This window comes from Phoca vitulina, unplaced genomic scaffold (assembly GCF_004348235.1).
Source record: "Phoca vitulina isolate PV1807 unplaced genomic scaffold, GSC_HSeal_1.0 scaffold4, whole genome shotgun sequence".
Taxonomy (NCBI): domain Eukaryota; kingdom Metazoa; phylum Chordata; class Mammalia; order Carnivora; family Phocidae; genus Phoca; species Phoca vitulina.
The window spans coordinates 58331807-58353464 of record NW_022589707.1 but is presented as its reverse complement, the minus strand read 5'-3'; the positions used below and the strand labels follow the sequence as shown (position 1 = coordinate 58353464).

The 21658-nt window shown below is 39.7% G+C and overlaps 1 protein-coding gene across 7 annotated transcripts in view; it reads left to right on the top strand.

The window, feature by feature from the left end:
• Positions 1 to 21658, top strand: part of UMAD1 (UBAP1-MVB12-associated (UMA) domain containing 1) — a 211803-nt gene that overhangs the window by 125470 nt on the left and 64675 nt on the right. For 3 of the 7 annotated variants that reach the window (XM_032402064.1, XM_032402066.1, XM_032402067.1), the window contains exon 3: positions 18188 to 18261. In XM_032402064.1, the coding sequence (XP_032257955.1) occupies positions 18188 to 18261 (74 nt within the window). Of the gene's footprint in view, positions 1 to 6373; positions 7642 to 11073; positions 11205 to 14731; positions 16049 to 18187; positions 18262 to 21658 lie in introns of those variants that run through there. The other 4 variants (XM_032402068.1, XM_032402069.1, XM_032402070.1 and 1 more) reach the window with 4 other exon arrangements.

Below are 21658 nucleotides of genomic sequence, written 5' to 3'. Positions count from 1 at the left end.
GGCTATTGGGAATTGGATAATTCAGTATATTTTATAACTATTTGAAAGCTATGGAGTTTTTTATATTTATTTTGTATTTATCCTCCTGACTGAGCTCTTACTAATGCTAACAGTTTTTTGTTTGGGTTTGGTACCATTTATGCTTTGGGGTTTGTGAACATTTAGTTTCTAAATTCAGAGAGGGAGAAATTGATATCAGGATAAAGAGAAAAAAAGTAACCTCAAAAACTGTGTTAAAAATAGAATTGTAGAATTCTGATCATTTGAAAAACCCCATTCTTTTCATGCATTGAGGTGCTCTCTCTGCCAAATCCAAACCATTTTCTCTAGTCTTATATTTTGAATAAGAAGTCACACAGTTAAACATAAAATTAATGAAATTTTTAAATGTGAACATATCTATCATTACATTAGGTAAATTACTCCTATAATGAAAACCACATCATTTACTGTTTGTGTTACTCTAAATTTACTTTTTTTTTCCATTCTCTTATTTTAAAAAATTTATTTATTTATTAGAGAGAGAGTACGAGTGAGGGGAGGGGCATAAGCAGAAGGAGAGACTCTCAAGCAGATTCCCTGCTGAGCACAGAGCCCAACACGGGGCTGCATCTCACCACCCTGAGATCATGACCTGAGCTGAAATCAAGAGTCAGATGCTTAACCAACTGAGCCACTAGGCACCCTCTCACATTTTTTAAACTTCCCTTTTCTTATCTGTTCTCTATTTTGCTTCTCTGTTTCTTTTTAGGAATATAGTAGTTTGGGAAGAGATTTTTTTAATACTATCAGAAAAAAAACTTCAGAGTAAGTAAGGGAAAAAATGAAAATCTTTCAGTTTCTCTAATTTTTCTCCCTGTATTATCCTATACTTTTCTGTTCTTCTGGATATTTCTCATGATTCTGTCTCCTTATATTTGTCTGTATGCTTTACACATATGTACATGTGAGATAAACATATTTGTGTCATTTGCCTTTTGTATCACTTAGAGGTAAGAAAATATGTCTAGGTCATGTATATACATGTTATTGCATATATAATAAAAATAATTTTTTCCTAGTTTAAACAGTTCTAATTTTTTTAACTTATAAATTTGTTGTCTTATTACTTTTTTCCTCATTTTAAATTGTAAGGTTTTTTGGTGTTTTGGTTTTTGGGGTTTTTTTGGGTTTTTTTTTTTTTTTCGCTTAATCTTAAGAATAGTTTTAAGAATGCAGAAACTTGGGGCGCCTGGGTGGCTCAGATGGTTGGGCATCTGCCTTCGGCTCAGGTCATGATTCCAGGGTCCTGGGATCGAGCCCCACATCGGGCTCCCTGCTCCACGGGAGGCCTGCTTCTCCCTCTCCCTCTGCCTCCCCGCCTACTCATTCTCTCTCTCTGTATCTCTGTGCCTCAAATGAATAAATAAAATCTTTAGAAAAAAAGAACACAGAAACTTGAACCACAAATGTAATCAGAAAATAATACTTTAATCCTAGTTAATCCACATTATTGACCTTCTCTGCCTACATCAGCAACAATAGCAGAATGTCTGGTACATAATCTCTTGTGTGGACACCCATATGCCTGGCCAAGTCTGATCTAGAAATGAGATCCTCATTTGAGATGGTAGTTTTGCTGATTTTTGGGAAAATACCATCTAGGATCTCATTTAATCCTCATAAGAGACAGGATGGCTGTACTGTCTTATCTCATTTGTAAAGTGAAACTAGGTCAGATCAACTACAGATAGTTGTAACACGCTCTAAGTGGTCGGTAAGCCACAGCTGGGGTTACTAAAATACATATTTCCTTTGTCAAAATAAAAAGAATTCACAATCTCTATAATGGCGGTAGAATTGGAGTATGAGAACTTAAGAATCCTGTCTTTTGTAGAATAGAAATTTTATTTTTAAAAAGGCAGATGCTGTAGGGTGTGTTTCTGTGGGTGTTTGTTAAGCTTTGCGGCTGGGAGGAGAGTATGGGCAACAAGGACGCCGTGTTCCCCATCTCACTTATAAAATGGGCTCACAGGCAGGGATGGAGGGCAGCAGTCAAGATTAGCTCAAAGGCCACCTCTGTGGCTTAGCTACCAGGAGGTTTAGTTTAAGAAATGAACTGTTGGAAACTGTAGAGGTAAAGTGATGTGCTTTCATTAGAGAGATGTAAAACTGGTTCCAGGTCCTCAAGAGAAAATGGAAATGAAACGTAAGAGCCAGAAATAATTACACCAACCACGTAGTTAAAAACCAACAACAAAACCGCTTCAACAGGCACCTTGTTCCATGTGGCATTTGGTTTGTTTTGCACAATGTCATAAAAGTACACAGTCAAGTGTACTTCCAGTTAAGCGAAGTGAAACCAGAAGTAGACGCTGTGCTCTGTCTACTCTAATCCAATACATTCACATAAAGAAGAAATTTAAGACGATAAATGGATCCAGTTTGCCTATGATGGTATGCCATTCTGAAGGTGGATATTGTTCACGGAGAGAATTCAGAGTAAACGGTTTCCTCTTATAATTATGTTAGGAAGAACATGGGTCTTAAACCCAGACAGAGGTTAGTTTGAATACTGGTTCTACCACTTAGGCATTTCATAATGCTGGGAACTTTACCTCTCTTTTTCATAATTTTCTTCACCTGCTAAATAAGCAAAAAGTATTCCTTCTTCAGAAAGTTGTTGTAAAGACATTATCCTCTTTCATGATGTTGTCACAATTTCCATGGAAGGTAGAAAAAAAAAATGCTTAAAATCTTTTAAAGAAGAGTGCCATATAAGAAAATAAACAAGACCAGCCTGGTTACACATTATTATATCATCTGATTCTATTTTTCAGTTAGTTTCTGCCTCTCCTCCTTAGAGGTTGCTCAATGGTCTGAACTATGTTAGAGTTTTACTTGCGTATGAAACATCCCTGGGTGACTGTGCATACCACTTGTCTGTGTAGTCATTTATGAGTGAAAATGGAAAAAGGTAAAAAGGTAAAGGATTACTTCTGTTTCGGCTGGTGGGTTAATGGAGCCACTGAGATCCCTATCTCTACCTCGACCTATATCTCTGTCTCTTGCCTATCTTTATATCCTATCTGTGTATTCTTTTTTTTTTTTTTAAAGATTTTATTTATTTATTTGACAGAGAGATAGACAGAAGAGCACAAGCAGAGGGAGTGGCAGAGGGAGAGGGAGAAGCAGGCTCTGCACTGAGCAGGGAACCCGATGCGGGACTCGATCCCAGGACCCTGAGATCATGACCTGAGCCGAAGGCAGACACTTAACCATCTGAGCCACCCAGGCGCCCCTATCTGTGTATTCTAACCATCCTAATTATTCTCCTCATTTATTTTCTGTTTCTTTTGAAATAATTTTGAACTTACAGAAAAGTTGCAAAGCAGAGTTTTTTGTCTTATCATTTGAGAGTAAATTAGCAATATGATGTATCGTCACTTCTGAATACTTTAGCATGTAGTTGCTAAAAGCAGGGATATCTCCTACATCAGTCATCAAAATCAAGAAATTAACCATCGGAGCCAAAGACCCCTCCTTATATTTTGTTCAAATGATGTATTTCATAGCGAAAGGATCCTGTTCAGAATCGCATCTTGTCCTGTCTGTTTAGTCTCCTTCAGTTTGGAATAGTTCCTCAGTCTTTCCTTGACTTTTCAATATCTAGATACTTTTGAAGGTTACAGACCAGTTATTTTTGTCAAATATCCCTCACTTTGGGTTTGTCTGATATATGTTCCTGAAATTAGATTTAGGTGATGTATTTTTGTTAGGAATATCACAGAAGCTACACGTTCTTCTCATTGCATCCTTATACGAGAGTGCACAGTTCCTATTTGTCACATTACTGGAGATTGTTAACCGTGATCACTCACTTAAGTCATGTCTACCAGATTTCTCTACTGTAAAATTACTCATTCTCTCTTTATGATCACTATGTGGGGGATGGTGGTTTCAGACTATGTAATACCCTGTTTCGTATCCATCTCCAACCCACTAGTTTTAGCATCTATCTATGCTTCTTGGCTGAATTAATTATTACTCTGATAGTTGCCAAATGGTGATTTTCTAATTCTCTCATTCCTTCTGCATTCCTCAGTTGGCATTCCACTGCAAGGAAAAGCTTCCTTCTTTTCTTTTTTATTTATTCATTCTTTTATTTATATCAGCATGGGTGCATGGATTTTAAAAATTATTTAATCATTTATAGATAGTTTTGATGGATTATAATCTGTTATTATCATTATTTATTTTGATGTTTTAAAATGCCCCAGACTTTGCCAGAGGGAGCCCTTTCATTTTTATTTATTTTTTTTCAAATATTTTATTTATTTATTTGACCGATTGAGAGAGAGAGAGAGAGAGCGCACAAGCAAGGGGAATGGCGGGCAGAGGGAGAAGCAGGCTCCCTGCGGAGCAAGGACCCCGATGTGGGGCTCAGTCCCAGAACCCTGGGATCATGACCTGAGCCGAAGGTAGATGCTTAACCGACTAAGCCACCCAGGTGCCCCAAGGGAGCCCCTTCAAACCGTCCTCCTCATTCTTGGAGCATTCTCTGGCATAATGAGATGAGCCAGGCCCATTTTCACCCTGCTTGTATTCCAGTAGCTTGAATTAGGCCATTGCTGCCATCGCCTCCCCCACATTCTTCTCTCCTCAGCTGGCTTCTGAAATCCTGCCACTGCCTACTTGTTGGGACTCAATTCTTCAGGAGGGGAGAGAAGGAGGAAGAAAGACATGGATGGATGGATAGATGGATAGGTAGATGGATAGGTAGGCAGGCTGACTGACTTAAAAAAAAAATGTTCTACCCATAAATACTAGGAAATAACAGCACTAGCTCATCAATCTGATAGGGAAACAGATATTTGGATAGTCAGAAATGATGGATATGCCCCAAATTATTTATTTTAACTTTGGAATGTGTTGTAGCACAACCCTTTGGGCTGCTATAACAAAATACCAGAGACTGGGTAGTTTATAAACAACAGAAATTTGTCACAATACTGTAGGCTAGAGAGTTCAAGATCGAGGCACCAGCATGGTCGCTTTCTGGTGAGGGCCCTCTTCCTGGTTCAGAGCAGGTGTCTGGCCCCCACGTGCTCACATGGTGAAAGGGGCTAGGGAGGGGTCTCTTGTATAAGGCAGTAATCCCATTCCTTAAGGCTCTACCATCGTGACCTAAGCACCTCCTGAAGTCCCCACCTCCTAATACCATCATCTTTGAAGGTTAGGATTTCAACATATGAATTTTGAGGGGACACATTCAGACCATAGAATGTTTCTCTTGTCTACTCATGTTTGAATATGCGTCCATTTACTGTTTTGAGAACTCGGGGCCTAAACCAACCCAAGTTCTCCAGCTCTTTATCCTACTACTTCTGTATACGGCCTCCCTGTCTGAGAAACTTCTTACTAAGTCCATTATTTGCTATTATCTTGGAATCAGGCTTAACAAGAAACCATATTCTCTATGCTTTTCTTTCTGATGTCTTTTGCCCTGTCATGCATAAGTAGATGCATGGTCTACAGACCAGTTGGCACTGTACAGAGAAGTAAGCATACAGTATTTTCCTCCTCAGGAAGCCTTGGTGGGAGAGCTACTTTTCCCTCTTCCTCCTCGATTGGAATTGCCACGTGCTCTGGTTTCCAGGACCCTTCTCTGGCGAGGGTTGATGTGCCTCCTAGTATTGTGAAGAGAGAGAATCTGATAGCCACAGGAGGGAGGTTTGCTTTATTAAAGTCTGGAGGTGGGTAAGGTAGGTGAGTGGGAGAAGAGAAGGAAGTTGATTGAGACAGGTTGATTGGAATGAAGCAACTACTCTGGGACTTTGCATAACAGAGCTTGTTGGGTTAATAATGTTTGTCTTTCTGTCCTAGTCCTTTAAGCCTTAAAAAAAAAGAGAAGCTGTTTGAGATTGGACCTTTTTTTTTTTTAATGTGTTGCAATTAGGCACATGTCCAGATGAATCCTAATTTCACTAAACCCACCCTTAGAAGACTATTGATTTTATTTGAAATCACTCAGTCATGAAGATATAAATATATAGTGAGGACTTAATAAATGAACTCTGATTTCAAGAATATCAAATGTATGAATACTGTGGCATTAGGTAGTAATAAATTAGAAATATACGTTTAAAGCACATAAACTATATGCAATTTTCGTAACTTTAAAATGGCTCATGGTTTTACTGTTTAACCAGTCTTGAAACGAGTGATTTCTTCTTTACAAACTGAAAGAACTGTAAGATTTTTTTTGAACATTACAACTATTTTGAGACTTTTTTTTATCACAAATATGTTATTATGTATTCTAATGGGATACTATGTTTTTGGGTTTTTTAACTTATTTGGGGGGAACTTTTTTTGAAGAAGGTATTTTAAAAATAAATACACATCAGTGGCAAAAACTTAAAAATACAGCATTAAATACAGTAAGATAAATAAAAGTATTTTATCAGAATTCCTTTGGAATCCCAGCTACCACTTCTATTTCATGCCATTATCTCAGACTCACTGTAACTGCATAGAACCCAGTAAAATCTCTTCTCTGGTTTCAAAGCCGCTATTGACTCTTTGTCCTTTTTGTTCTACCCTCAACAAACTGCTGGGAAGTGTTTCCAACTCTTTCACAGCTGGTCTACCTCGTCCTTCCTTATTGCTGAAATTCTGTCCAAACTTTACATTAGGGCTGTGCGTATTGATGTCTGCTTAAGCCTTTTGTTCAGCCTCTACCTTTCGCCCAGTTCTCAGTGCTGTGAATAAACTTATTTCCTTTTACCAATCATGGTGCATCCTCTTCAGCTTCCTTTATTTATCCCATAGTTTCATCAGAAATGTATTTGGCTCAGACTGTCTGCCGCCTCCTTTTGACAAGGCCACGTTGTCAGTGATGCGCCAGTCAGAAAATCACCATTACCTAAGGGCCTACCATGCGCATACTTGGTACCAGCCACCATACTAAATGCTGCAAACATGTGGCAAAGAAAAGAAACACATCACTGCCTTGGTGGAACTGACAGTCTAGTGGGAACAACAGCTAATTAAACAAGTGAGTGCCTACAATTAAATGACTGCAACTATGTGAAGCGCTTTGGAGAAGAAGAACACATGGGAGCAGGGAAAGGGGCATGGGTTTGGGAGGTTGAAGCTGAGATGTGAAGATTGAATACATATTAGCTGGTTCAGGTCTGGGTTGAGGAACATTTCAGGCAAAGAATGGTTTTTGCTCTTCTCATCATCACTTTTCACTCTGTAGTGAAGCAGATTCTCATACTGTTTAGCCGAGCCACGTGCTCACCATCATGGATGCTTCTTCCTTCTTAATGGGCTTTTGCCTTTTCACCATTCTGGTTTTGTGCTGTCAACCTATTTTGGAACTCCTGAGGTCAGTGTACCCCAGGTATTAGATTAGGATCTACCAGTAGCAGGCTCTTAAAGTCTGATTTGTCCTCTGCCTCCTACCCTGATACTCTCTTTTTTTTTCCCTTCCATTAACTCCATTACTCCCGTAGGTGGGATTTCTATGGGGAATTACAAGCCAGCAGTGGGCACCTTAGAAGTGATTTGTTGATATTGAATACCTTCCTCTAAACACCTGGATTTCATTGTCTGCAACCTCCCCTCCTCATCCTGGTGACATCGGAGTTTAAGGTGATTGCAAAATGTCTCTTCCCTAAAGGAAGTTGAGGTATTTTGCTTTACATCATTAAAGGAAATGCATATTAACGGTGAAGTTGCATACTCTATCATTGTGTTTCATCTGTTTATCCAGTACTTTAGATTATAGATTTCTTGATTCAAGTTATTCAAAAATTTCAATTTTTTATAACCAGCATTTGAGATTTATTAGTATATTGATACTTACTATCACTAACACCATGTTGTTACCTGGTAATGTAAGTACAAATAAGCTTGCGGATACACGTCAACAGAAATGACGTTATTGTACTCATACAGAGTGGCCAAAGTGTGCTCTCCTGACATTGGTTCTTATTTTTTTTTTTAGTGCAATGCATTGTAATGGGCGGCTGGTCAGACTATTTCTTACAGCCAGGCTCTTTATTGAACCATAACCAATTCTGGGGCAGAGAGACAGAAAACACACCATTTCCTTCACTTGATTTTTCCTTTTTTCTTTAAATATATGTATTTATTAGAAGAACAAGAATATGAAATAAAGACTAATGTATATGAAAACACTTATAATGAAACTAAAATAAATTGTAAAATACAGTATTAGCCAGTAGTACACTTATCTTTAGCTTCCACCATTTTATTGTTCTAAATAGAGGATAACCCATCTTATTTTTTTTTTGCTTTAAATCATTGCAAATTTTATTTTAAAGTGTTATTTGAAGAACACATATTTTTCACTAGTTAGAAAATTACAAAATACTTGCAAGTTGTTTAAATTCGCTCATCTTGAAATACTGAGCTTATCACTATATAAAAGCTCTTACAAAAGGAAAGGCTATATATAACCCATCTTATTTTAAAAATGGTTTATATCTGGGGAGCCTGGGTGGCTCAGTCAGTTGAGCGTCTGACTCTTGATTTCAGCTCAGGTCATGATCTCAGGGTTGTGAGATCGAGCCCCACATCGGTCTCCTTACTCAGCGGGGAGTCTGCTTGAGATTCTCTCTCTTTCTCTCTCTGCCCTTTCCCCCGGCTCGTGCTCTTTCTCTCACTGTCTAAAATAAATAAATCTTTAAAAAATGTTTTATATTTAATTGTGGTAAAAGATGCATAAGCTCTGCCTTGCAAAACTCAAACTCTAGTACCTGTTGAACATCTTTCCATTCCCCCCTGCCTCCTGCCCTGGCAGCCACCATTCTACTTTCTGTCTCTATGAATTTGGCTATTCTAGGCACCTCATATAAATGGACTCAAAAAGTATTCGTCTTTTTAGGACTGACTTACTTCACTTAGCATAATCTCTTCAAGGTTCATTCATATTGTAGCATGCATCAGAATTTCCTTCCTTTTAAGGCTCAGTAATGTTCCATTGTTGGCATGTGTCACATTTTGTTGGTCCGTTCATCTGTTGATGGACACTTGGATTGCTTCCACCTTTTGGCTCTTGTGTGTGAATGCTGTCATTCTAAACATGGATGTACAGATATTTCTTCAAGACCCTGCTTTCAGTTCTTTGGAGAACTTATCTTCTTGAGCCCCAACCTTCGCACAGAGATACAGACTCTAGCTATTTGAACAATGTGGGAGGGAAGGAGTGAAGGAGGGAGGGGGGGCAGTCATTCCAAAAATTAGGCAGATGGTAATCTGTCTGCCATGTGATGTTATCTAAGTCTGCTTTGGTGTTTCTCAAAGTGTTGTTCGTGAACCAGCTGCACTAGGATCTCGTGGAATGCCTGCTAAAAGTGTTGATTCTGAGGTGCTTCACCAGAGTTCACAAGTCTGAATATCTTGTGAGACTCAGGAATTTGCACTCCTGGTGATTCTTACACCCGCTGAAATGTGAGATGTACTGCCCCAGTGGCAGGGAGAGGTCTCAGAGTTTTCCTCTGTTTCTGCATATGAAGGCTCTGCTCCCTGCCACTTTCAGCCCCTGCCTTACTTTGGGGCACGTTCATCCCAGGCTATCCCATGACACACTTTCTTTCCCACTCTGTCTGTATATTGTAGCCCGACTAAAAGTTTTATAAATGTAACAAAGGATGGCCAGGCCTGAGTTTGCAACCCTAAACTTTGATCTGGGCCCTTTTTTATTCAAGCCCTTTCTTCTTCCTCAGGATGCTAAGTGGTGATTCACTGTTGCCTTCCGCCTGCTTCAGTCAGGGGCCAGTGAACAGGTTAGGACTTCCTTCCTCCCTGGGCCTTGTGGTGTCTAGGTTTACCTGAATTCTTAAAGGAACCACTTCTCTTTTTCTTAAGTGAACATTTTAAATATGACCCAGTGTATTGCAACCCTCGAGACAGTAATTTTACACATTTATGTCATATGACCAAACGACAAGTGTGACCTCTTCAATAAAACCAACCAGGTTCTTGTGCATTTTGAAATCAAACTCTTTGTCTTCATCCAGTTATCACATCGCGCCCCCTCGTCATATCTGCTGTGAGTGGCTTTGCTTCTCATTGTGATCTGTGATTTGCAGCTGATGCACTGTTTTAAATATCAACTTTTCTTCAAATAATGAAGAGAAATATTCTCTTCAAACTTTTGGGTGACGCAAGAGCATGTTTAATATTTGACTTCCAGTTAAAGGTAATGATACTAATGACTTTTTTTTTTTTTTTTTTAATGAAAGGAGCTGTGGAGGGAGTAGGGGCAAAGCCATGGTTAGGAATTTTGGTTTTGTAATAGCTAGCCACCTTTTTCACAGAATTTCTATGCCTTAACTGATTGGGTACTCCCATAATTTTTAGTTTTTGGCTCATTTCTACAGCCAGTTTTTGTGACTTGCATTTGCTCCCTTGAAATCCCTTCTAGGAAAATGTAAATGATGTGAGGGCGGGGATAGGATTGCACTAGTTCACACGGTGCCCAGCATGATATATGGTACATGGCAGGTGTTTAACAAATATTTCTTGAATGAATGAAACTTAACTTGAAGCTGATTATAATATATTTCATATATGGCTCCCGTTTCTGCTAGAGATTTTCTTTGTGGTTTTCTACCACACTAAACACCCCCCCCCTTTTTTTTTAATCAGTCTAAGAACTCAAATTTCAAGAGATTGAGAAGCTTACCTGCCTAATATCTCTGATTGGACCAACCGATGCTATGTTTGAAACACACATTTGATCTCATGGGATCACTTATTTTTCTATGTTGAGAACTGACTGAGCAGAACTCCTTACACCAACCAGTAATTTCACAAGTTTATTCTTTTGGTTGGAAAGGAGACAACACTCCTGACGGTGAGTGACGTGATGTCAATACATCTCCAACCTAAGTTGCATTATTAGTGATAGATCAGTGCCATCATTTTACCCACAACAGGCAGCACATTTGAGTCTGTGTCTCAGGATACCAGATAACCTAGGAGAGTGAGCCTACTCTTTTCTCTTTACAAAGTTTGGCTTCAAGCCATACACACTGAAAATCCTTTTTGTGTCAGTGCTGTTTGTTTTCACAGAGCCTGTAGAACCTGTTGTCCGTGGAGGGCTCAGAGCGGCCCTTTATGGAGCTTTCTTTCAGCAGCATTCTGGGATCCAGAGTCAGGAATGGTCAGCCGAACTTACTCTCACAGTATGTAAGTTTACTCTGATTTTGGAAAGATAGTAACAGAAATCCTTTGAGGACGATTTGTACGGCATGATGCAATATTGTACAAAATTAATTTGGGGGGGTCTTTTGTGTTTCTAGTCTTCCAGTCCAAAAGTAAGAATGCCTGGGTTTAAAGTGTTAAAGCTCATAGTGTTAAAGCTGGATGGATGTTTTTGGTTGCTTTAAGATCTTCCAGAAAAATTATTACCCATAGCTACAAAGTATCAAGACTCAGACCTAAAGACATCCTTGGAATCCTAGGACAAGTTAATTAAGAGCAGGCAGTAGGACTGATCAGTGGGTCTGACCTCAGTTGGATTTGCTGATATTCCTACTTTCCTGAGTAAACGTGTTTCACTGTTCATGTGCCCCCAGGCTTTTAAAGGAGTAAGCAAGGTTTTAACTGTGTGATTTTAACAGCAGTCAGAAAATTAAAATCTAACATGATGCCTACCTAAAGGTTGTATATCAATATGTATTAAAAGTAAGATCCACACTAATATAAAAAGTAGATTGCCGGTTCTGTTGAACCCTTAGATTTTTTTTTTCATGTTTTAACATTCATTTATAATTCCTTCTTTTTATAAGCCCTTGGTAAGTGTGTATATAGAACCGTCTTTCTTCTCCACCCCCCTCACCATACCCGCCACAGTCAAATCAACAGATGTTTATCGAGTATTCACTTCATTGTCAGAATGATGCCATTGAGTTAGTTGTAGTCCATCCTTAGCGAATCTGGGGTGTAATAATTTTGGTGTGCTAATTTAATATATTCTTGGTGTCATTTTAATTTGCTTTTCTTTCATCCCTAGTCAGCTTGAACCTTTTCCCATTTTTGTTTGCTAACTTCGTTCCTCCCTCCCTGGCTTAGCTGTTCCTCTTGGCTCATTTTCTCATGGGGTTACAACAATTGTCATCAGAATCCTGACCTGACAGCAGCGGGCTCCTGGGCAGGACATCTCTTCAGCAATTAGTATTTTTGCTTTCTGTCTCTTCTTCCTTTCTTCATTATAGTGGAAAACGGGGAGTAAAATGGATAGTATGGGAAACTGTGGAAGGGAAAACTAAACTAAACTGGAGGAGACTCCAATGTAAAGTGTATTAAGCTGAGTTGGATAACTCAGGTTTTGATAAGTAATGGGAAGCAGCATGAGATTATGTAATGATTTGGCATTGTCGGCGGACTTGGACTCCAACAGCAGGCCTGCCATTCTTGCGTGGATAGAATAAAGCCTACCTCACGGCGCTGCCAAGAGCACTAAATGAGATAACACGCGAGGGCCTCTCCTGTCCTCTCTCCTTTGCAGGGGTACCGGCAACAGCCCCGTGACAAGGGCAGGAGGACACCAGCACTGAAGACGAAACCTTTATCTTGCCCCAACTCCGCCCCCTTCTTCCCTGCCCATAGCATTGAACGTGTTTTCTCAGTCTAGTCTTCATAGCGGCCTTATTATGTATCATTATTCCCATTTTTCTGATGAGGAAATTGAGGCTCTGAGAAGTTAAGTACCTTGCCCAAGGTCATGGATTTGGTAAAGGATTGAGGTCGAGTTCTGTCAGCTTCCAGAGCCATTCCCTCGCCACAGTGCCAGGCTGCCTTGTATAATGAGTGTGTGACTGACGAATGAAAAGGAGTTAATGGAGTGCCCATTCCACTGTTCTTTCCACTACTTCACTTGGTGAATGACTAATAAGCAAACACTCCCAGAGGGTATTTGCATTTTAAAAGAGGAGCTCATTAACCCTAATGAATCTCTAATTGGTGGAATATGCGGGGGAGATATTTCTGCTCACTGGGGCTTCTCCTGTGTCTTCAAGGTGCCTGGTTCCCCTGTTCTCCTCCATGGATCGTCAGCTGTTCTAGAATCAGAATGATGTAGTAGAATGCAGTCACATACTGCTAGTCCGCCCCAAATGCCATCGAATGAACTGATGGGAAAAGATGGCTGTGAAAAGATAGCTAAAGGAAAAGAGGTGTAGGTTAGCACTGAGGAAGATGAATGTCAAAAGCTGAATAACAAATTTGACAATTTTGAGGGTCTTCTGAAGAATCGGGTAAGAATAATACATTTCATAATCAGTTTTAACTTCAGAAACATCTATCGGCATTTCGCATAGTGTATTCATAGACCTCTGTAAGATACCCTCTTAATGGGTATCAGGTGAATAAAATGCTCCATAGTCAAATATATTGTGGAAAAAGTTTTAAAGTTTCTTTCCTTTTTTTTTTTTTTTTTTTTAAGAGGGAGAGAGTGCAGGGAGAGGCAGAGGGAGAGAGAGAATCCCAAGCAGGCTCCATGCCCAGCATGGAGCCCAATGTGGGGCTCGATCTTAGGACCCTGAGATCATGACCTGAGCTGAAATCAAGAGTCGGACGCTTAACCAACTGAGCCACCCAGGCGCCCTTAAAGATTCTTTACTAGAAGAATTTCTCCGAGCCTCTAATATGTTTAAGTGCATTGGATATCAACAGGAAGGGAATGCATTCTGCAGATTTTCCTTACACTTTTGACCGTAGAAATCTTTTTTCCATGTGAACCCCTCAAAAGTAGTATTTTGTGGACTCTATTCTGAGAAATGCAGTTCTATATAATTCTTCTCTAGTTAAAAGAAAGAAAACAGTTTTCTGTATTCACAGCTTTTCATATTTAGGTAGGCTCCAGCCCTGTCCATATCAGCCCATTCCCCGTCCTTTTAGACCCTAGGGCCTTCCAATAGTAACACCCATCTTCTCCAGATAAGATCTAATCAATTTAGGGGGAAAAAAAACCCCACCAAATAGAGACCAAATTCTCATCTTTATTGCCTAGTAAACTGGTGTTGAAGAATGTGGCTTCTTCCATCAAGGACCAAATGGATTTCTGGACCCCAGGCTTATATTGAGCTCCATCCAGTTACAGAAAATTCTGGGCTGGGACAGGCTTTCCCAGGTGGGAGGAGGTCCCCGTGGAGCAACAGAGCAGACAGCAACGTGCTGTCTATTGTCCTCCCATTCTCAAGAGAAGGGGAAGAATTAGGGGCAGAACCACATGTGCAAAGCCCCCAAAATTACCAAGCCATGGATTAGAGAGTAGAGGGAGGCCTTGGCTTAATGTTAGTGGAGCTTCCTCCACATTGAAGGAGACCTAAAGAGTGAAGGAACTCCCTCACCCCCTCTCTTGCCAAGACAAGTCTCCTTTGGGTAACCCAAGTAGGCAATAGGGTTCCTCTCCTTTTCTCACTCTTCACCACCATTTCTCCCCACCCTTGACCCAATTCACCCAGTAGATTAGGATCATAATGATACTCTAATGACCATCCCTTGCTTGTTTCCTCATATAACTCAAACATAATTCAGCCTTTTATCCTAGAAAAGGTGGAATACATATAGTCTCTAGAATGGGATCAGGAAGGGCACCTGGCTGGCTCAGTCAGTAAAGCATGCAACTCTGATCTCAGGGTCGTGAGTTTGAGCCCCACGTTGAGCATAGTGATAATTTAATTTAAAAAAAAAAAAAAAAAAAAACAGGGATCAGGAAACTACAGCCTGAAACTTGTTTTTGTAAATAAATTTTATCAGAACACAGCCACATTCATTGGTTTATATATTGTTTATGACTATTTTCAGCCACAAAGGTAGAGTTGAGAATTTTGTGACAGAAACCATAGGACCCATGAAGTCTAAAATGTTTATTATCTGGCACTTTACTGGAAAAATTTGCCAATCCCTAATCTAAAATATAGAGAACTTTTACTTCAGCTCTTTAAGTTCTGAAAGAGCTTCCTTAGTATGTATATGTAGCCTTTATTATTTGTTCTAAATAAAAACTACATTTTAAGCCAAGAAAATTGATGATTGTAAATAATAAGAGGGGTTGTTGCCTTTTGTGAAATTGTTTCTGGCCTTGCAAACTTCTGGAAAAGTATCAAGGGGACTGTATTTGCTTTGAAAGATGGGAAGAAAGGACAGAGGCTTGCTCTGGTCAGAAGTGTTTGGCATCATCAGTGGAAAGGGAAGAGAACAGGGGCTTATGGAAGAAAAAAGGAGTCAAGAGAAGTGTCTAGGGGCCCAGAGGGTTGGACCAGCACAAGATCCTGCATTCAGAGCTCCCTTTTGCATCCTTGGGCCCTTCTCTTCACCACTCTCTAACTCAGACTTGATTCCTCCACCTTTGCCCACATCCGTTGGAACCTTCTACCAGACCAGAGAGTCCCTAGAAATGTCAGAAGACTAGGTTCTGCCCCCACTGTGACTGCCTTCTACCTGGGAGACTTGGGGCAAGTCCCTGAGTGCCTCTGCCCCTAGGGGTTCTAGTCTTCTTTATAAACAGCTGACTCGCAAATGAAAATTTTTAATCTATCCAGTGTATAAATCAGAGTTAATGGACAATTTGAAAACTAAAGTACCTTATTTCACATTTGTCACATGCATCTTTGTTTATTGTTGAAGTATCTAACTTTTGTGTGGGTTATAAAAAATTAGAGAAAATAACTGAATGTTTCTCATGATAAAATAATTCTTCAGTGGGAAGGAAAAAACCTTCAAAAATTATATTTCATTGTGACCTGTTCTTTTCTGTTTGTGGTTTGAGCAGTTTTCATTTTGTGCCTTTGTTTATAGAGAATAATCTCGCAGATGGCATTTTTCCTTGTAATCAGTTATTGTCCTATCTGAGTCATCGCCAGACGTGGCATTTCAGTAAATAGTGATTCTACAGTCGCTTCCAGGCAGATGTGTTGTGTGATGTCAGGAACACTGGCTGATAACCTTTCTGGTTATTCAAGCAGTAGGGAGAAATGGAGAAAGCGTCACACAGACACACAGCTTGAAGTCAGAAAATGGCCAAGTAAGCGCGGACTTCGTGTTGAATGACTTTAGCTAAATACAGTGTTTGTGTGCCTATGGGATAGAGCAATAATCATTCGAAAAGGTAGAAACTCTTGAGTAAATGACCTTTTGTATTGGACAATATGTATTGTAAGAATCAGGCTTGTGAGTCATTAAACACACTCTGACCTCATTGTGTAGGGCCTTGCATTACCTCGGCTACTTGGGCTGCTGTGCCCTCACGTCGTTAACCAAGCCAACTAAACGCCTCCCGCATCTGTTTTGCCACCTGTAAACTGGGGGCTGATGATCTTGTCCCTAACTTTCAGAGAGAAGAGAGATTCCTGAAAAGCAGGTTCTCCTCGATCTGCAAATAAATGGTCAGTTTAAACAAGCATTTGCAAAATCAATCAAAATAGTTTGACATGTTAGGTCACAAAAGTAGTTTGATGTAAATGTTTCACTTAACAGTTATTAACTTTATTATCCTATAGACATAACCCAAAAGTTCCTGATGTTTTTGTTTTAGTATGATGGTTTTTTTTCTTATAAATAATCATTAACTGTTCTTAAAATCTAATAAGTTATGCCACAATCATGGATCCCTAGAAGCAGTACACCCTAGTGGTACTTAATACAGCTGCCTTTTAAGTTTAACAAGTATGTTTTAGAAGGACATTAACCGTATGCTCAAATATAGCTTTTGTTACATACCATTTAATATTTTATCTCAGTTTTATGAACTAGAAAGTATAAAGAAAAGTTCACTGATTTATTCAGCTAGTATTTATTGAACACCCATTATGTGGTAGGTCTTGCCAACGATAATAATGTTGCCCATAGCTGAGAACAGAGCTTATAAGCTAGAATATGCATTGATTGATGTGCTTGCATTTTATTTTATTTTTTATTTTATTTTTTAAAGATTTATTTATTAATTTTAGAGCAGGGGAGGGACAGAGGAAGAGGGAGAGAGAGAGAGAATCTTAAGCAGGCGCCATACCCAGCCGGGAGCCTGACGCAGGGCTCAATCTCCTGACCCTGAGATCATGACCTAAGCCGAAAGCAAGAGTCGAACCCTTAACCAACTGAGCCACCCAGGCGCCCCGTAATTCTTCACGATTTTAGAATTTAACAAGTTTATTTAATTCCTTAAAATTTCAGTGAGGCTCTTCCTTGATTATCGGCAATGGTATGCTGAACTTTTGTGTTTCATAAAAAAAGTTAAGCTCAGCCAGGACTTGCATACTTTGTTATCTCCAATCAGGACTTATGACCTTCCTTATTAACAAATTCCTAACCTTTAGTGTTGGCCAAGTCATCATCTATGAATTTTGTAATCTTCCCTGTTGTAGACATTCCTGAGCTGGCTTAATTTTACGGGAAGTGCAGTTTACAAATTACTAAATCAAGCTCTCATTAATTGTTTCTTTACCTACCATGTGTTAACCACAGATCATTAGTGATAGTTAATAAATTAAAGTAGGCCATTAAGAAATTAAATTATGCTTATACTTACCTATGTTTGTGTCTGTCCTATGTCCTTGGAGCCAGCCTAGTTACCAACTTCATTTAGTAATATAACCCACCCAGGCATCAGCCTTAGGAATCAAAGTATTAACCAAAGGCTAATTTATGAATCTGTTCATTGTTCTTCCCTTCTGTAAAGATTGTTTGATGTTTGGTTAACTATTACATGCAAATATACATATCTACTCTGAGGCATATCTACAGACACACAAGTAAACACTATAATGAGTAAACCTTATTTAAAAAACTAACTTGGAGGACAGTTATTCATATTACAAAGACTTTTAATTTGAAAATAATTTGCCGTATCTTCCTTAAGTCATAAGCTTTCCTAGTTTATTTGAAATATGACTTGATTTTCAAAATATGAATTTTTCCAGAGTAAACGTCTATAGAAGCAGGATACATCTCTGGTTTAGGTTGTATGTATGTAGATGTATGTATGATTTCTGGAACCTGTATAAAATTATCATTCTTAAAAATTACCTTACTTTGTAACAAAGGAAATAGTAGTTACTTCCATAATGTGAAACGTATAGTAACAAAAGATATTTTAAATAAATAGAAGACAATTTGGCCTCCAGGGTATGGTAAAGGTTTGTTTTTGTTTTTGTTCTTCTCTTCATAGGAGATACAGAACATGAGCAAAGAAAGGCAGCAAAAGGTAAAACTTCAGAAGCCGAAAGCAGCCAGCCTTTGGAGGTAAGTGAAACTCGGTAAGTCCTTTTGGGGTGAAGCTAACAAGTCAGTATGATTAGATAGTCCTCTGAGGATAAATGGTAACTTCTACTCTTGCTCATGTAGACAGGTGCCTCGGACAGAAAAAGCAGGTGATCTGCTCAAAAGTCAGAGATGGCAGCACAGGGAGTGGTTTCGCCAGGGCTAAGCTTTTCCTAATGCTGGAACTGGAAACTCCCAATTGAAAAAAGAGGAAAAGAGCACCTAAGTTAAAACATTTGAACTATTTTTAATTGAGTGACTATTTTCTAATACATTGGGATAAAGATAATATATGAAGCTGTCGAGAACGGTTTGCAAATAACCTATTCAGAACTGCATTACATTACCATTTCCGGCATCAAAGTGTACTCCTTGGCGTTCAGTGGCAAGACTAGGGCATTTGTTCTTTTCCACAGGAGAAAATGATTTCTTCCTTGTGGGTACTTCAAAATGTAATTCAGATACTTCCACATACTACGTAGAAACATACCAACATTATTTGATCACTAAAATAATCATTTTTAAGATTTAGGGGGAAGGTTAATTATTAGGGTACAAGAGACATCCATGAATTTTGGAACTTTCTACATGGTGACACACCCCTATTTATATTCTTCTTACAGCACAGGAAGGTATTGCTGCGTACAACTAGAGAGAGGTCTGGGACCTGGCCTGTTTGGTTCATCTCCGTAGCCCTAAAGCCTAGCACAGAATAGGCAGTTGAAAAGATTTGTTAAATGTATGGATGAATACACTCACGATCAGTCAAGATGAATCTTATCCAGTCTCGTGGTTTTAAATTCTACAAAGAGGCTGATGACTCCCCAAGTATATCTCCGTGAGACCTCTCCCCTGAGCTCCAGACTGTACCCAACTGTCCACATGCCATTTCACTGACAAGTTTCTAGGCAGCTCAGCCTTTACACAACCAGAGAGGACTGGTTGATTCCCAGCCCCAACACCCTGAAGGCTCTCTCTGCTCAGGTTTTCACCATCTCTGTGTAACAGCACCACACCCTCTATACAGTTGTTTAGAATCCAAACCCCTGAGGTGTCCCGGCTCCTCTCTTCCTCACACTCCACATGCAGCCCGTCCCTAAGCCCTGTCACCTGTCCCTTTACAACGGGAATCTGACCCCCTCTCAGCACCAGCACTGACAGAACCCTAGACTGAGTCACCACCCTCACCCTCGCGTTCTTCTCCCTTAAGTCCATTCTCCTACACAGGAGATGGAAATACGAATCAGATCACATCACTCCTTGGCTGAAACCCTGCCTGCGGCACACTGTTAACTAGAATAAATGCTCTCCTATCTCCTTTCTCCCCACACCCACCTCCCAGCTACTGTTCTGTCCCTTGGTCATGTTAAGCTCCTTCCCACCTCAACCTTTGCATTTGCTCTCCCTTTGTTACCAACGGTCATTCAGGTCTTAGTTCAAATGTCACTTTTCATGACTACCTCAGCTAAAGTGTCTCTTTCCCCTGGTCACTGTCACATAACCCTGTTTTATTTCTTCCGTCAAGTTTATTACTTCTCAGATTATTCATTTGTTTACTATCTGCCTCCCCTGACTAGAACAAAAACAGACTCTGTGGGCCTAGAAAAGTGTCTGGTACATGGAAGGTGCTCAGTAAATACGTGTTAGTGATAATCGAGATTTCCTGTAACGTCATCATCTGCCTGCCAAGTTAAAGGCCTCAGCGTTTCATTTTGACTCACTCTCCTCAATCTATTTATCAAGTCTATCAAATCTTATTGATTCTGCCTCACAAATATCTTCCAAGTCTGTTTTCTCATTCTCCACCGAGGTCTTCATCTGCTCACTAGACTGTTATTAGATGAGCAGGTTTTGTCACATCAGCCCCCCTCCCCCTGCCCAATGGCTTGAAACCAGCAGAATAAAGCTTAAAACCAAAATGCTATCCAAACGGCACCTCCTTTTTGAACTCTTTTCCCTGCGCTCCCAGCCAGAGAGAACCTCAGTGTCCGCGTACGACTTGTGTTGTCTTTATGACTTCACCGAAGTGTCAGTTCCTGGAAGGTGGAGTCTACAGCTTAGTGAACTAGCTTCAGCCACTAACAGACTGTCAGACCCATGTGGTGTGACAGACACGTCCTGTCAATGATTCTGGGATGGATAAAGGAACAAAGAAGCAGTCTTCTGCAAATGCTGTCTTGGGAGTCTCTTCATTAAATCCTCTTTTTCCTCTTACACTATAAACACATAGTTGTTTTTTTTTTTCTCTCTCTTTACCACTATAAAAAGAAAAAGTTTTCTTATTTCGTAGGAGTTACCCATAAAAATCTATTAATTTACATTATTTTTGGCACTCTTACTACATTAGTAAGGAAGGGTGTAATGATTTCAGTTAGTTAAAAAAAAAAAAAAAGATAGGGGCACCTGGGTGGCTCAGTCAGTTAAGTGTCTGCCTTTGGTTCAAGTCATGATCCCGGGGTCCTGGGATCGAGTCCCATGTCGGGCTCCCTGCTCAGCAGGAAGTCTGCTTCTCCTTCTCCCTCGCTGTTCTCTCTCTCTCTGTCAAATAAATAAATAAAAATTTTTAAAAAGATATACATCTGATTAAGAAACCGTAACTATTGTACCGAGCAGAAAAGATTCTTGCTATTTTCATTTTTAGTGGCTATACAGGAAATGTTGAAATATTATTTATAATGAGAATATGTTTGGTAAATTAGTGTGGGTTCCATAATGCCTAAAAATAACGCTTTAATTGCCCAAATATAACTCCCTTTTCTAAGGACCCTTTGGAGAAGGTGGCTTTTAGTATATTGAAATAGGTTTTTTGGTGAGTTCAGATAAACATCAAGATTGCCTGCTATTCTCAAGGAATTGTTGGACCTGGGGTGGAGAGGATGTAAATATACATATGACTCTGATTCTTAGCTATAGAAGCAGAAATTCTCAATCGATTCATGGAAAAATTAGAAAGCGCTACAAATCACTATAATAAAAAATGGAATAAAAAAGTTCCTTAAACTCCATAACTTCAAAGATAAGTGAGATTTCAGGGAAGGAATAGGTGCCATTAGGGAGGGAGAGTGAAGAGAGACCTCAGGCAGTAGGTGAGCTTTGGACCATGAAAGAATTTGTCTTACTATTTACACAATTAATTCCTGTATGATAAATTCCTGTGAAATTCCTTAATGAAATCCTTCAATAAGAACATTTTTAATAGGGCGCCTGGGTGGCTCAGTTGGTTAAGCGACTGCCTTTGGCTCAGGTCATGATCCCGGAGTCCTGGGATCGAGTCCCGCGTCGGGCTCCCGGCTCAGCGGGGAGCCTGCTTCTCCCTCTGACCCTCTCCCCTCTCATGCTGTTTCTCTCTCTCTCTCTCTCTCTCTCTCTCAAATAAATA